The sequence below is a fragment of the Thamnophis sirtalis genome, unplaced genomic scaffold (assembly GCF_051295495.1).
Source record: "Thamnophis sirtalis isolate CommonGarterSnake01/CBP01778 unplaced genomic scaffold, rThaSir2_p1.2 scaffold_5, whole genome shotgun sequence".
NCBI classification, from domain to species: domain Eukaryota; kingdom Metazoa; phylum Chordata; class Lepidosauria; order Squamata; family Natricidae; genus Thamnophis; species Thamnophis sirtalis.
The window spans coordinates 38,704,515-38,721,981 of record NW_028261385.1 but is presented as its reverse complement, the minus strand read 5'-3'; the positions used below and the strand labels follow the sequence as shown (position 1 = coordinate 38,721,981).

General features: G+C 36.8%; 1 protein-coding gene across 1 annotated transcript in view; it reads right to left on the bottom strand.

Moving 5' to 3' along the window:
* Positions 1-2,408: 2,408 nt before the first annotated feature.
* XRCC4 (X-ray repair cross complementing 4) overlaps positions 2,409-17,467 on the bottom strand; it is a 126,720-nt gene continuing 111,661 nt past the window's right edge. The window contains exon 8 of the mRNA XM_087715691.1: positions 2,409-3,654. Coding sequence (XP_087571817.1) covers positions 3,570-3,654 — 85 coding nt within the window. The 3' untranslated portion in view covers positions 2,409-3,569. The remainder of the gene's footprint in view (positions 3,655-17,467) is intronic.

The following is a 17,467-nucleotide window of genomic DNA, read 5'->3' as shown; positions in this document are numbered from 1 at the left end:
AAAAGTCATGTCATGATCTGCACTGTAACATTTGAAATGCAGTATGAGGATAATTGCAGATATCTTAGAAATACCTATCAGAACAATTAATCTATTTATTTCAGATACATGTTTGAAGCGTAAGTCTATTCAGATTTACAAACTGAAAGGGAATGAATCAAAAATTATGATTGATATTATTGTTTATGATAAAAATGGATAAAAATGCTGGAGGGATACAGGGGTGATGAGGGAGTTTGAATATGGAACAGACTTGTTTTTGGTAATATCCAGAGTGGATCATGTGAGGGGAGGGGAATGGGCTTTGAAAGAATAGGAATGAAATAAAATAAAAGGAAGTGAATGTGGAATAATAACAGGTCCAGTAAACATGAATCCTGTATGAAAACTGTATTAAAAGGTAGATTGATCTTTGAATCGAAATTAAAGTAAATGTAACGAAAGAAGATTTTGCTTGGAACAGAATAAAAATATGTCATCCAAGAATGAAAAAAGATGTATAGTGGAATGATAAAATGGAAAAGACAATGGAAGAGAAAGAAAGAAAGAAAGAACGAAAGAAAGAAAGAAAGAAAGAAAGAAAGAGAGAGAGAGAGAGAGAAAATGGTGGCATCTCTGAAGGAAGATTTTAGAGAGCTCTATGGAAATAATATATGGCAGAGTGGAAATAAAATCAATACTGAAAGGTTGTTGTTGAATAAAAAAACTGATGAAAGGGAAATATAAATGTTGAAAAATGCCAAAGCTACAGTTGTAAACAGCATAATTAGAGAAATATTGCAATATAGATACAGTTTGTTTATAGAGTGTCTTTAAGTTGTGCATTTTGACTTATAACTGCAATGATGTTATTAATCTCTTAGAGAGAGGGAAAGTAGCAGGAGTGAATAGAAAAAGTACAGGAGATTCATTTGTTTATTTTGTCTTGGGAAGATATTTGGTAGAATTTTGATCAAAAGAATAAGAGTGGTAGCAGAGAGCCCAATTTGAAAAGTGTGATGTTGTGTTTCTATTGGCCAGAAGGTACAGCTCTTTGCTCTTCAGAGGTCTTTCAAAATACATACTTCTAAAGCAGTTTATTTTTGCTTTGTTAATTAAAATACTATATGATAAAGTGAATAAATTTGAATTTTGAAAGGTTTGGGGTGAAAAGTGAATTTAAGATTGGTTAAGGAATATGACATGGGAAATATATGATGGAAATAAAGCATGTGTGAAAATAAAAGAATTCCTAGCTGATAGGTAAACATTGAACAGGAAATAAGAAAATTATGTTTCATGTCTTCTTAGACAGCTTAATGTACATAAATAAATGAGCCGTGATGGCGCAGTGGTTAGAGTGCAGTACTGCAGACTACTTCTGCTGATCACCGGCTGCTAGCAGTTTGGCAGATCGAATCTGACCAGGCTCAAGGTTGACTCAGTCTTCCATCCTTCTGAGGTCGGTAAAATGATGACCCAGATTGTTGGGGGCAATAAGCTAACTCTGTAAACCGGTTAGAATGGGCTGTAAAGTACTGTGAAGTGGTATATAAATTTAAGTGCTCTTGCTCTTGCTAAATATATATTTGTGATGATGGTAGATAATTGGTTGGAGATGTGAATCTTCATATTAACTTTGTATGCAGTTGATGTTGTACCACTGTCTGAAAATTTCATTCCCCCTCCCCATTGTAAGATAGTATAAAACAGGTATTTGTAGCTGCAATTCATTAATTCATTAAAGATGAAAATTGACATGAAAAAATGGAACAAGTGAATCTAAGATATAATAAAGCATAGTGATACAGTAGATAGTATGGGGCTTTTGCAAGGAAAATAATGTTTGCCAACAAAATCAATCTAGCTACATGAAATAGCATGCTTCAGTTTGTTATGTGGTAGTAAGATCTGGCTCATAATACATAAATTAAATTGAATGCATTGGAAATGGGTAACTTACATGTTATTAACTTGATGTTCAAAAAATGTAGGTCAAGGATAAATGGTTGTGGAAGGAATGTAAACTGAATATAAATGTTAATGACTACTATGAAGGAAGCACATTGAGGAAGTTTGATTATTCAAAGACCGCATCTGAGAATTGAATTGTGAAACAAATATAGTGCATGGTGAATGGGTCAAGAGGGAGGGGACGACGCAGAAAGTCATAGTTGAATGGAAGTGATTTCTCAAAAAGAGTTAAAAAGTTCAATGCACAAAGCAATGTATGAAGTGGTGGTTTTTTTTCAAGGGTAGAAAGATATGGAGAGAATGATCTTGATGTACAATAATCTTAGTCATATTTTCATTTGTTTTTCTTATCTGTGCCTTTACATTTTCATTTTACTACTATTTTTTTTCTTTTTTTGTATGGTACATAATGTTGCTTATACTTCAAGGATATGCTCTGATAGGTATGTATTGACTTTAGACAAAAGCTGGGCTAGTTAAACTGAGAAGGAAGCCCAAATTCAAGATAATCCTAGAATGGGAGATTTGTTGGCCATTTATTAGTCATTGCTGATATGTTATATCTGATATATGTTATAGCTGATATATCTCTTTGATGAGATATGTTATATTTGTATTTTTCTAATTGTTCAATACATGACCCATTTATGTTCCTTTCTATGGTTTTTTAAAAATTCTTTTCTAAAAATGAAACATTGTAAAGATATAGGTTACATTTTATTTTATTTTCTTACAGTTAGTCCTTGACTTATGACCACAATTGACGCTGGAATTTATGTTGCTAAGTGAATAATTTGTTAAGTGAGGTTTGCCCCATTTTACAACTGTTCTTGCCATTTTTTCTTAAGTGAATCACTGCAGTTATTAAAGTAAGAACACGGTTGTTAAGTGAATCTGGCTTCCCCACTGACTTTGCTTGTCAGAAGGTTGCAAAAGGAGATCATTTGACCCCGGGACATTGCAACCGTCATAAATATGAACCAGTTGTTAAGCATCCAAATGTAAATCATGTGACCGTGGGGATGCTGCAATGATCATAAGTGTGAAAAATGGTACAAAGTCACTTTTTCAGTGCCACTGTAACTTCGAACAGTCACTAAATGAACTGTTGTAAGTCAAGGACTACCTGTATTTGTAAAGAAAATCCTAAAGGACAGTCTGTGTCATTAAAGTAGATCTGTATGTCTTTTGGTAACTGAGGCAATCAGATTTGTGATTCACAGTTCTCAATGGCTAGGGAGAGTTTTATACTATCATTTTCAGAAGTATGTGGTTTTTCTTCCATTTTGACTCCAACCAATAGTATAGCATTTAAACTGGCACCTTAGAGCATTTCAATTAAGTTAAATGGGTGTGATTAAAGTTTGCCATTACTTACTCTGTCCAACTAAACATGCTTAAATTCAGGATGACTCACACAACTAGGCTACAATACAACTGACTCCCAAGCCACCACCTTTGAAAAGAAACAATCTATTTCTCAGTCCCATAAAACACAAATTCTCATTTATCCATAGTTACCTACATAGTTGTTGAAGCCTATTAGTGGGATCTGCTAGATTCCAAGGTGGTGGTGGTGGTTTTTTTTTTTTTTTTACAAAAGTTTGCTGTCTGCTTTATGTACTTCTATGCTGTTCTTGCATTATCCTGATTATCCCCTTTACTGTTTTCTGTTTTTCCAAGTCCACATATTTTGTTGCTCTGAAAGAAAAGAAGATGCTGTGTGTGTGTTGGAGCTCACAGCGTTTTGCTTTCAGTATTACACAAACCTGCTGAATGAAAGAATATTATGCCACATTGATATGTCTATTCACGTCTCAAGGTTCCCAGAAGTTCAAATATTATTAATAAAATGTTTGCCTTATGCATTAATTTTATTTATTTCATGATTACATTTAGAGGCTGCCTGACTCTGAACAGCATTATACTTAAAATGGTAGAAAACAAAAATATCATGTATTTCTGGATAAATCTCATTCCACATACTATAAAACATAGCAGACAGGTACTGAAAAACAACATACCGCAAGGAATGGGAAAGTAACCAGATTTTTAACTACTTCCGGAACAACTTCAAGGTGAGACAGATCTTTGCTTTTTATTTACAGCATTTGTCGTCCGAGAGAATGTTGGAAGCCAATCTGAGAAGGGCCACTGAGAATCAGCAACATGTGATTAATTCACTCCAAGGGAATTTGACTACTATGACGCAGTATCCACTGATGATACTTTCTCTTAGGTGATCTATTGAGTTTTGGCTGGGAGCTGTCATGAAGGGTATCGGGTCTGGACCAACAATGTCCTCTAGAGTCTTCTTATATTTAGCAACAAATACTTACGGCTTATAGTTTAATATTAATTTCAGTGCTGAAATATTTAACAGCATTTTAACATTTATTAAATTGTGTAATTTAATACAGGAAATAGTTCTTCTAAAAATATATATTAATCCTTATTATTTTTACCCTAAGGCTTGAGGAACTGTTTATTCTTATGTATTTGCTGCCTACAATATCTGAATGAGAACGCTAGAATGTCCCAATTTGGCATTTAAAACAGCTTTCTGTTTATCTTAGCAACATGGTGATGAGTAATAGTGCTATTACTATTACTCTTTCTACTATAATATGAAAAGCATCCCTACCCATCTCAGCTGAAATTTTGAAGAGAGGTTTTAGTTTCTCAACTTCTCTGAAATGAAATGTATTAATTCCCTTAATTAGAATCTCTTTAGCATCTTACTTGCGGTAATATTCTCTGTGTATGTATATTTTAGGTCCTTTTTACTTTATTATACAGGCCTTTTCCATGTGGAACAGTTTGCCCTTTAAAGGACATTTGATTTATAAGAGACATACCAGTTTCACCATACAGATAATTAAAATGTAGGTTGGGTTACCTACATACAAACTCAACATATGGAAAAAGGCAACTGGAAGACCATAATGTGTTCTGTTCTGTTGATGCTGAGCCCTATTTTTTCTAGCTCAATTAGTTCTATGTATACATTTTATTCTTCACATCTTTAAAATTCAAGCCTACACATCTGCTTTTTTCCAAAGAGTTCAAAGCAAATGTGTTCTGTTTCCAGGTCTCTACGCTTTAGTAATAAAACATACTACTTCCTATATCTTTTTGCAATCTCATTATATGCACCCCACCCCCATTGCACTTCTTTCATACTGGTTACCTAGTGGGTTTTTTTTTCAGTCCCCACTCCTTCTGCAACTATTTATCCTTGACCCTTTCTCTTTCTATTTTATCACATAGAGTTCTTAACTATTTCTTTCCCACTGCATTCCACTTACATTTAATTTTTTCCTAAAGTATCCAGCTTTCAGTTCCATAACACAGAGTAGGGAGAAACATGCTTTTATATACAGCTATTTTGCTCAGGCTATGATACTTTTAAAAAAATCAGCAAACACAGATTGTCTTGCCAAAATTTTAGTGTAGTTGTAACCCCCCCTTCAACCCAATCAAAATCTCATATTCGATCAGTATAGACTGAAAATGGAATTGATCAGATTCAAGATCTTTTAATTACCAGCAGACTATACGTTTACAAAGTTATCCCAGCCAAAGCAATAGAACAGGATTTTGCCATCTCTTTTTTATGACCTTGGCAAACACATTGAATCTTAATATTATTTTTGGAAAGACACATACAGGTAATAATCTCAGGCCAACTCCTGGCATTGACTCAAAGAAATGTTTTGTCACTGTCACCAACTCAGGTAAGACCATGGGATAACCATTATTCCCAGCCAGCTTCCTTTAGAACTTCTGATAATGACAGCATATGAGATCTCAAAAAATCAGAATGATAACAATATAATACTTCGATTTAGTTAATTTCTCAGTTTGAAAACAAATATTTCACTAAGTATCAGCTTCAGCTGGATATCTTTGCTTAATATTGTGCAAATATGCAACCAAAGTAAACAGAACTGGGTTATGTGACAGATGTCCTAGCCTGGAGCAAAGGATATGTATTTATACATTTGAATCTAATCCAGATGGCATCAGGATAGTTTCCTAATCAATTTTGCTACATCAGTTAAGCCTGATAAAGAATAAACCAATCAGAATTCTGTCCCCAAGATAAAAAGACATACATTTTTCTATCTAGGAAGCGATGGTTTCATATTGGCTGGTTTCCAAAGAGAAGGATGTCAACACCACTACTGAAAGATACCATCCATAAATAGGAGTCTCTCATTAAGCATTTATTGCTGTGCTGTACACTATCACATTTTAATTCAGTCTGTATTCCCTTGGACACATGAATTCTGACATCCTGATGGCTATTTCTAACATATCCATCACCTCATAGTGGAATGGTTGAATGGGCAGAAATGAAAAATGTCCTTGAGAACATTTGGACATCAGCCTGCCATCAGATATCATAAATGGAGCAATTCTCATCTGTAATGTACCCAGTCTGCCCTTCAAAAAAAGTACGCATCATCAAAAAAAGAGATTTACATTGTTTTCTATTCAGGAAATGCATATCCAATGTTATGGACTTGATCTCTGCTTATTCTCATTTTATACTTTATGCAACATATTTGTCTTTCTCCCTTGTTTTTATTAACCAGTAGGTTGATGAGATGGACTACAGTGAAGCAGCAGTTTCCCTGTAAGCATATTCCAAAGAGGGGAGCAAAGCAAGAGGCAACACAACCAGCAGCTATATTGGAGACCAAAGAAGAGAGTTGGGATACCCATTCCCTAGAATCCCCCAGGGTATATTGGTTAGGATGAAAAGAGTAAAGATTTAATCTGGCAAGATTCTGTTCATTGGGTGTAAACAAATAAAGAACTAAACTTTGGCTAATTTGATCTATATCATTCCTGGACTGAGCCTGACTCTAGAGCAGAGGTGTCAAACTCAATTTCATTGAGGGCTGCATCAGGATCCTGTTTGACCTCAGGGGCCCAGGGTGGGGATGGCCAGATTTATGTTACTCATGTCGGGACACCTGTGGCGGGCCAAGCACTCTGCCAGCTAAAATGGGCTCCGAGCTCCATTTTTGGCTATGACTGCCTCCCGCAACCTTCTGCCAGTAAAAATGGAGCTCGGGAGAGCCACCTGCAACCCTCCTGAGCTCCATTTTCACTGGCAGAGGCACCACATGCCGGTCCTTTGCTGTTTCCAGGGTGGTCCTACAGGCCACCTCAGGCTGCCAGGCCTTGAGCTTGACATCCCTGCTCTAGAGGGCTTTTTGTGCATAGCAAGAGAAAAATGTAACAAGGATAATTGAGGGTTGAGAAAGATCCTGTCAGAAACTCTGGAAAATTATTACCAGTCAATGAGACATAATGGACCTAGTTCTACCAATAGTATAATTCATTACAAAGTAGACTTCTTTGAGAAGACCATACCCTAGATAGTTTAATTTATGACTGGAACTAAGTACTGATGTAGGGAGTCCAGGTCAGAGGTGGTATTCTGCAGTTTCTGACTAGTTCTGGAGAACCAGTAGTGGAAATTTTGAGCAGTTTGGAGAACTGGTAAATACCACCCCTGACTTGCCCCGCCCCCATCTATTCTCTGCCTCCCAAGTCCCAGCTGATCAGGAGGAAATGGGGATTTTGCAGTAACCTTCCCCTGGAATGGGAAGGGAATGGAGATTTTATAGTATACTTCTCCTACCATGCCCACCAAGCCACACCCACCGAACCAGTAGTAGAAAAAATTGAATCCCACCATTGGTCCAGGTGTACCTGGAGATGATTACAAAAAGAATACAAATACATTATTTACATTATAACTTACATTTGGGGAAATCTAGCCTGGAAAATACAATAGAATGTAACTGTATTAAAACCTGCAACCTTTCTTCTGAATGACTTAAGTGATTCTGCTTTTCAGTCAACGGTCATTTCTCTTCAAATACTGCAAAGTTATAAACTTTAAATGAAGATACTAAACCAGGGCCTTTCATGAATTTGGACACCAAAAGGCCTTTGGACATCACGGTAGATTCCTAAACAAGCAAATGCAAGTTTACTTTAGTGACAGATCTAGATAAACAGAAGAAAGCAGCTGCAAAAAAGAATTCCATTGAAAATGGGCAGTTTCCCACCAACGAAATGGATATCGCCAGCAAAGAAAGCACAGAATATTTACAAGTTGTAATGAATCTTCTTAGAGTTGTGTGATTTTAAAAGGAAGAGGCCCAGAAAAATGCATGAAACCTCACATTTTGTCAATAGGCCTAATACAATATGTGTGGTCTTGTTCAAATGCGACAGAAATGGAAAAGATATTTGCTGACAGGTACAAGACAAGCATGGAAATCAGGTTCTTTTCACTCTGGTTCATTTCTAAATATTGTGAACTAAAGCTATCCTTTAACAATGTGTCCATAATAGGACTTGGCATGGAAATCCAAACATTGTCACTTTGGGTTAAGATATCTTATGACAGACGGGCTGAGACCTCTTATGGTCTCAAGCTGAAGCATCCGCCAAACTGATTCACTGATGAATGCACTCTCTCAACTATTTCTCCTTCCTACATGGCAGAATGAGGTGATGGATAAGACTAGAATATTGGTTTTGTTTCTAGATGGTATTTTGAAGCAGTATAACAATTGCTCCTGAAATTAGAAGGAGATAAATGCTTAAATGTTAATTATTACAGATAAAGGTATGTGCTAGTCATTCCCGACTCTAGGGGGCGACGCTCATCTCTATTTCAAAACTGAAGAGCCAGCGCTGCCCAAAGACATCTCAGTAGTCATGTGGCTGGCACAGAGGTGGGTTCCTACCAGTTCGTACCTATTCGGTAGAACCAGTTCATCAAATCTACCGAACCGGTTAGAAGAGGTTCCACCAGTGGACACGGAAAGCAGGCCACACCTACAGAAGAGGTTCCAAAAGTTTTTGAAACCCACCACTCACACACACACACACAGAGAGAGAGAGAGAGAGAAAGAAAGGAAGAAAGAAAGAAAAAAAAAGTGAGAGAGATGAAAGAAAAAAAGGAAAAAGGGACAGAGAGACAAAAGGAAGGAGAGAGAGAGAGAGAACACATGGCCGGCAAGCTACTCCCACCAGGTCACATGGCCGGCAAGCCACTCCCACAAAGGAGGCCACACCCACAGAGTAGGTTCCAAAAAAAATTGAAACCCACCACTGGGCTGGCATGACTAAACTCGAAAGGTGCACGGAACGCTGTTACCTTCCCACCAAAGTGGTCCCTATTTTTCTACTTGCATTTTTACATGTTTTTGAGCTGCTAGGTTGGCAGAAGCTGGCAGAAGTAACGGGAGCTCACTCTGTTACATGGCGCTAGGTATTCGAACTTTTTGATCGGCAAGCTCAGTGTCTTAACCACTGAGCCACCGTGTTATTATTATATTATTACAGATACAGCACCCTAAATTCCATTGGCATTAATAATGTACTGCAAACTGGAGCTGTGCATAACCTTTAAAAGAGATGCTTCAGAGCACAGGCAGTTCTGATGATATTCATATATATATTCATATTGTCGCTCTTTGGTCACTTGGCAACTGGCTCACCTTTATGGCGGTTTGTGGTGTCCTGCAGTCACGTGATATTTTTTGCCAGTTTCAACAACCACTATTAGTTTCTGGCACAAAATTGGATTGCTTAACAACTGCCATGTTCACTTAACGACTGAGGCATTTACTTAACAACCTTTACACAGATTGTAAAATCAGATATGATCATATGGTGACCCATTTAATGACTGCAATAGTTTATGATAGTCATAAGTTGAGGATTGCCTGTTCAAATGCATTAAAGAAAAAGCAAAATAAAGTGACTATGTATGCATATATGTTTGGAGTTGCCCATGAACAGCTTCCAAAAGGTCTGTCCAAGGCCTGCAAATAATGTAGCTGCTTCAAAAGAAGTATTTTATAAGTGATTTTCAGCTGTGCAAAACATTCTTTCAAGGGAATTGCACAGACTAACTTAATATATCTCTGTCGACATTATACAAGGGGAGCTGTGTCAGTCTAAGGTAACTAAAACTCACAGTCTGGTAGAGTCTTGAAGATAAACAAATTTTATTACAGAGCATAAGCTTTCATGAGAGGTAGCTTACTTCCGATTCATGGAGCATCTTAACTATTGTAGGTTTTAACTCTGCTGGATAAGGCAGAGGGAGAGGGAGAGCAGTTGTGCAATGGTTCAATATGAATGGATTTTCAAAATGCCCTGAGGGAGTAGGACACAATCTAAGCACCATACTAATCCACTGTTTAACTTGGAATTTATTTTATTTATATTACATTGCTATTGTTAAATATAGCAAGTTGATTTACCATATCAAGAAACAATGGGAATGAGCTGCCACAAAATAGGCTAGAATAAGTTAAGATAAAATGAAGTAACATGAGATAAAATTGAATGATATAAAATGATGGAACATAAAATAGAATACCAAAGTATAAAATAAGATGTATGCTAAAATAGAAAAGAGAATGTCTTTAAATGAATGCATCACCTTTACACACTACCCCAATGTGTTCCATAAAACATGTTCTTGGTTGAACAACTCCAACTATAAACTAAGCAGTTCTATTGATTATAAAACTATAGTGTCTGTGCCCTAAATGAAATAACACAGTCTTACATTGTGGTCCCAATGTGGTGTTCTGTCAATACAGCAATGACTAATACTGAGCCTTTGTTAGGGCATATAGTTGGCACTTAAATAAGACATGCACATAATCTTCTGTGTCTGGTGCTGCACATGCACATGTTCTTCCAGAGCTGGGTGAAATCCAACTGCTCAGAACCTGTTCTGGTAAAGCCTATTAAAACAATGCATTTACAACTTGTGCTATTCTCGGAACTGCAGGAAAAGTAACAGGGAACTTACACAGAGGTGGGAAATAAAAGTGAATCTAAAACAAATCAGGATAAGCTTTGGGGAAACATTGAACAAACTGTCAGAACAGCTGACAACTGACAATTTGCTGACATCCAAAGCCTCAGTAAGCACTTTAAAATTTGCTACAGTGGAACAATAGATATAAGAAATTAGCCTTATTATAAGAATAAGCTAAATTTAGTTGCCGGGGAAGAAATAGTGCCAGCAAGAACATTAAAGCAGATAAATGAGCTTCAGAGAATCTGTAAGTCAATATAAGCTAACAACTGATTTTATTTCTCACCAATGCTTTTTAATTGTGCAAACTGTGCTTTCTATTTCTAAACAACTATGTAAGAGTTACATGTATAACAAAATGAAGAGTTAAAACAATTTGTTATTGCTTTATTCATACAGTACATATTCTAATAGGAAAGGCACAAAAGGCTAGAAATGTTAAATTAACTGAATTAACTCAGAAAAAGACCATATAGAAAGTGAAAGAGAGGAAAGACATAATAAAAGAATACAACAAAATCAACTTCAAGGGAAAATGAAGTCTCAGACAATCCCAAAATGTACTTCCTTCTTTAGGTGATAAGAACAACTCTTCTATCATATAGACAGACTTTCAATTAAACAAAATGCTCCTACAAATTAGATGTATCAATATTAACAGAAAACAGAGCTCACATAAAGCAGTTCTAAATTCACTTAGACAGCTAATGCAATATCGAATTTACCTGATGATCTGGCATTATAGAATGGTTATTCTATATATTATTATCTACTATGAAGAGGACAGAATTATTACTGAGCTTTAGAAGAGCACCTTTCCCAGAGTGCTGTTTTTCACAAAAGCATTCTTGAGACCATTTCAAATAACACAAATTAGAATCTTTGGGGATACCCCTATAACCTTCCACTCTTTTTCCACAAAAGGAAAAGACAGAAACAATGGTTGGCTTGGCTCATTGCAACAACGGCTAAATCAGAGGGAGGAATAGAAACCTGTTCAATGTCATGAGGCTCCTTTATCTCCCTCAAGGCCAATTTTAAGTGAATGCTCTCTGAGAAAGGAAGCAACTGAATATCAGAGTCTTGTCAAGGATGACAAGCTTATTAGCCCTCATGTTGCCCTCCTGCTAAATAAGTAAGAAGAAATAATACCATAACTGGAATTTTTTATATATATAAAAAGGCTTTCATTACTGACAGTTTCCTCTATCAGCAATGCTGTCACATCATTTATCTCACTGAGATCAAGGCTGACGACCCAAGTAGGCACAAACAAGAGCCCTATTCTATGCTCTGTTGATGGACAAAAAAATATCTATTATTCCCAAACATGCTATAAAATCTGATTTAGAATCACTAACTGTAACTGCTGAGCAAGCATCATAGGAATGGTGATAGTCACCCACAACTTCCCCTTGCATCATTTCTCAGCAAATTGCTAAATATCACCAGATTCAACTTTGGAGTTTCAGGGGAATGAATAACACATTCGAAGGAACTCAGAATAGCAGAATTGGAAGGGACCTTGGAGTTATTCTAGTCCAGGGGTATCAAACTTATATTGTCACATTGTGGTCACGTGACATATTGTGACTTCTTTACCCTTCGCTAAAATTGGGGTAGGCATGGGCAGCATGTGATGCAACTTGCCCGCAGGCCATGAGTTTGACACCCCTGTTCTAGTCCAACTCCCAGTTCAAGCAGGAACCGTATACCCTTTCAGACAAATGGTAGTCCAATTTATTCTTAAAAACCTCCAGGGTTAGAGTGCTCACAATTTCTGGAGGGAAGTCATTACACAGATTAATTGTTCTAATTGTCAGCAAATTTCTCCTTAGTTTGGTTCTCTCCTGGATTATTTTCCATCCATTTCTTCTTGACCTGCCTTCAGATCAATGGTGGGTTGCAGGCAGTACACCCCAGTATGGGTGTACCGGAGCCTGTCCGGAGCATCAGGTACTGTTCTGGTACGGTGCTTCGAAGGGCCCACCTGCCAACCCATGCTCCTTAACTGTCCTTTAAAGCCTTTGGCACTTCTGCACATGCACATGGCGCATACAGCGCCTGTGTGATGCTCCAATGAGCAGCTGGAGTGTTGCAGAGGCTTGTGGAGGCGTCGCTGGCAGCTACAATGTGCGTGCACACTGCATGTGTGTGTGCGCGCATGCTGCATGCGTACATGTGGGCAACGCAGAGTCCATTCCAACCATACCAGTTGGAACAGAATACGGAACCCACCACTGCTTTGGATGCTTTGAAGGCTAGGTTGACCCCCTTTTCTTTGTGTCTGCCGCTTAGATATTGGAACACTGCTACCATGTCACCCTTAGTCCTTCTTTTCATTAAAATAGACATACCCAATTCCTGCAGTGTTTCTCGCAGTTAGTACTACTGGTATTGAGCCAGGTACCACCTATTCTACACCTGTGCATTTAGTTTTCTTGCCCAACAACATCCACTACAAACATGGACTACAAGCTTTAAGAAACTTTGTAAAAACAGCATGCTTAATATCATTATTGTGACTCTAGCACCAACATGTGTCTGCATGTCATTGGCAGATCATGGCACTTATATGGCTCCACAATTTATTAATATCTTCTTGGTTTCCCTAAACAGTATGTCTTCAGAGCCTTCGGTTTAGCTTTTTTCCTGGGTAAATAGACCCACCATCTGAGCATGACTAAGCCAGTTTCACACTGGATAAACTCAAATGATTATTTGTGTCCACTTCACAATGTGTCCAGATTAAAGTGAACTAATGTGAGAGGCAAACAGAAAATTAGATACTACAGCTATGTATCTTGTTATATCTTGCTTCTGTATATCTTGCTTTAATGATATACAGAAGAGCAAAAGACACAATCTTAAAAAATTAAGAAATGGAGAAGAAAATAGAGAATCCTTAACAATAACTATTTGCTTTTGTGACTATTTCTTTATGATTTTAAGAGAAAAAAATGGAATATATATCATTTATGGCACCTTTCAGATTTAACAATCTCTCTGCATTTCTCTGCATAGCATCAAAGTACTTAGTATGCTTCTTTCGGAATTGAAAATAGTAACTGGTTAATTGAGCACATTGAAAAATTACATCAATATACTTCAAAACAATGTTTTGTAGTCAGATCTTCTCAGGAATGATCTTTAGATTTTCTTTTTTAATAGTAATATTTTTATTATATTATCCTGAAAGTTACATAATACATTATAGTAGAGACCTTAATATTAAGTAATCAGCTTAATCAGAAGACCAAAACCTTTATTATATAACAAATATTTTAACACAATCTCTAGCAGTTTTTTTTAATGTTATATTAAATTCTGAATTAATTAAACTACTCATCTTACATTTTAACATTAACAATGTTAAAATCATAACTAAAACTGATATATTTCTTTCTTTTTATATTTAATGATCTATTAAACTAAAGTTTGGAATGTTAATAATCTTTAATCAACACTGTACAATTAAAACTATCAAAAATATAAGAAATTACTCTTAGATTTTCAAACACAGATCCTAGAGAAATATAAAGAATAAAATGTGTTTGCATATCAGAGGGTTGTCTAAAATATTAAATAATTTCACTTTGAGATCTTAATATCAGGGTTTCTATAAATTTTTAATTTAAATAAACTAATAAATGAACATTTCCCCGCATCCTACTTTTTACCTCACCTTCTCAGTCTATGGAAAATACTTAAATCTTTAAACCAATTTACAGTTTAGGCTCAACTGTTAAGCTAGTTGAGTAGTGAAAACTCATGCAAGGACCTACTGACTGCACTCCATAACTGAGAATAGCTAACAAGTAATCTGTAACTTGCTAGGCAAATTTAGTGAAACATGCAAACTAGGAGTCTGGCTTGATTCACTGCTAAGTAGCTAGAAATGAGAGGAATAACCAAAAAAATAAAACATCTTTGTTTTCGGCTTTCAGTTCAAGTTCTTCGCTTGCCACAATAAGGTTCTATAACAGAGTTATATGGAACTCAAATATTTTGGCTACCTAATGAGAAGGAAGGACTCACTAGAGAAGAGCCTAATGCTGGGAAAGATTGAAGGCAAAAGAAGAAGAGGATGACAGAGAATGAGGTTGCTGGATGGAGACACTGAAGCAGTAGATGTGAGCTTAAAGGGACTCCGGGGGATGGTAGGGGACAGGAAGGCCTGGAGGAACGTTGTCCACAGGGTCGCGATGGGTCGGACACAACTTTGCAACTAAGAACATCAACAGAGTTACATCTGTCAATTAAGCTGGGATATGGACGTGTATGATAGGTGAGCACAGTCTGATTCTTTGGGGTTTTTTCAGTTCCTTGTGAAAATAAATGGTTATTCTTTCACTTGATGCTTTTGTCTTGAGAATCAGTCTACTACATGTTACAGAAAGAAAGCTGAATTGATGCTACTTGTTTTTCTTGAACAGCTTCAAAGTTACTACAAATCTCAGCACTAGTTGTCCTTTTTTTAATAACTTCTGCTTTCATTTCCCTGTATCAGGGATCCCAGCAACAAGCACTCACAAATAATGATTCATATTTCCACTTTGCCTACAAAATCTTAACTTCAGAATTATCAGATTTTTTAAAATGGTACCTTTTATAAATGTTTAAATATTTGGTTCTTTACCAGTTCTGTTAACTAAATAAGAACTGAATACTTGGATTATTTTCCACCTTTTTTAAAAAGTGAGTTTCATGCAGGTCAATTTCTCAATAGATTGTATTCGTTAGGAATAAGATATATGCCATGATTTAAATCTATTTGTAAATAAAGTATTATTCATAATTCCAGAAGAATAACAATTGACTGTGAAAAAATAAGAACATATTTTTATATATCACACTCTTCCATTCTCCATTGTAAGCAAAATTATTCCAGGTAATTTTAGACAAATATCTTAAGCCTAGAACTTTATGATCCAAGAGATCAAGTCTGAATGGCCCCAAATTTTATTTCAGGAAAATACAAACAGTCAAGCATGAATAAATTAATCACCATTATTATTATTTATTGTTTTAGGCTTTTAAAGTTCGTTGGCTTTTATAGTGACCCAAAGACACTTCTAGATGAGATGAGTGGTACACAAGTTTAATAAATAAAAATAAATATACAAAAGCCTTCCAGAGACCTACTTATGACCCATTGAGAATGCCAGCAACATTACCAACACACAGAGATGGCTTCATTTTAGAAACATGTGGCTAAAGAAAGATATATTTCCATGTGGCTTTTTGCAGAGGATAATCCAATTATTTATTAGGGATGTTCACTGATGACGATTCAAAAGAACTGTTTTTCACTTTTCATAAGGACAGCACTTTTCTACTTTTCATTAAAGCATGACAACTTCTGTCAAGCTTCTGCCAGTCTGAAAAAAGAGTGTTGTTGATTTAATCATCTCATTATTTTTAACAAGTAGATTCCTTAAAGCAGAGGCATTGCCCAACTCTATGCCTTATTTCAAGTCTTACATTTTGCAACATAAGCCAAAGGCTATTTAACCCTGCTAAAAATGTAAAAAAAAAAATCCTATTCTTTTGACTGAGGTAATATCAGCTGAGCTAAATAATGCAGTTTGACACTAGAACAGCCTTTAGGAGCAAAAGTTCTGGAAGAATTTAAGTGTGTGATACTGAGGCAATTACTATACAAGAAGCTTCACATTTTAGTAACAATTTGACATAATTCTGTGCTTCTTCCTTGCTTAAATGGTATTGTTAAGGAGATCTATCCAAAATCCAGTTGGAAAAAGGAGACCTATAGGAGACTTCGAAAAAAGGCAAAAATGAAATGTCTGAAAGGGTGGCTTAAAAGGTTGGACTCAAGTTCTCACAGCCATCAAGCTCAATAAATGATTTGGGGCAGGGGTGGGTTTCAACCGGTTCGCACCGGTCCCTGCAATCCGGTTGGTCGCCGAACCCGGAAGTAAGTAACTTCCGGGAACGGAAAAGCCGCCCCCCGCACCCGCGCGCACCCGCGCGCACCTGCACACCCGCGCCCGCTCCTTACCCAGTTTTTACGAATTCTGCGCTTCCACGCATGCGCAGAACGCAAACAGCGCCTGCGCGATCCTCCAGGAGCAGCTGGAGCATCGCGCAGACGCTAGTATGCATGTGTGCACCGTGTGCGTGCACGCGCGCACCGCATGCGTGCGCGAGGACGCCGCCGGCCTCGTTCCAACCGAACCGGTTGGAACGGGGCGAGAAACCCACCCCTGATTTGGGGCCAGTTATCTCTCAGCAAGCAAACCTTACCAGGTAGTTGTGAGGAGGAAAAAACAGGGACCAAAGAACATAGTGGTGGCTAGAAGAATTATTTTTTTCTTTAAAAAAAAGAAGCAAAGGCAAGATGATGATCAGAGCATGATAAAAGCTCCAGTCCCTTTGTACATCACCCATATGTACAAAAGAGGCAGATTTTTAATCATTTATTTTTTTATTTACTTACTTACTTACTTATTTATTTAATTTCATCATGCTATGAGTACAGTACTTTTTTATCCAAGGTTGTTGCTGGAAGCCCACGGCCTTGAGAATAGGTGGCATATATATTTATTAAACAAATTAAATAAATAAATACATCTTAGTAAATCTTTTCCTGTTCTATTTACAGTTAGGTTAATTGCC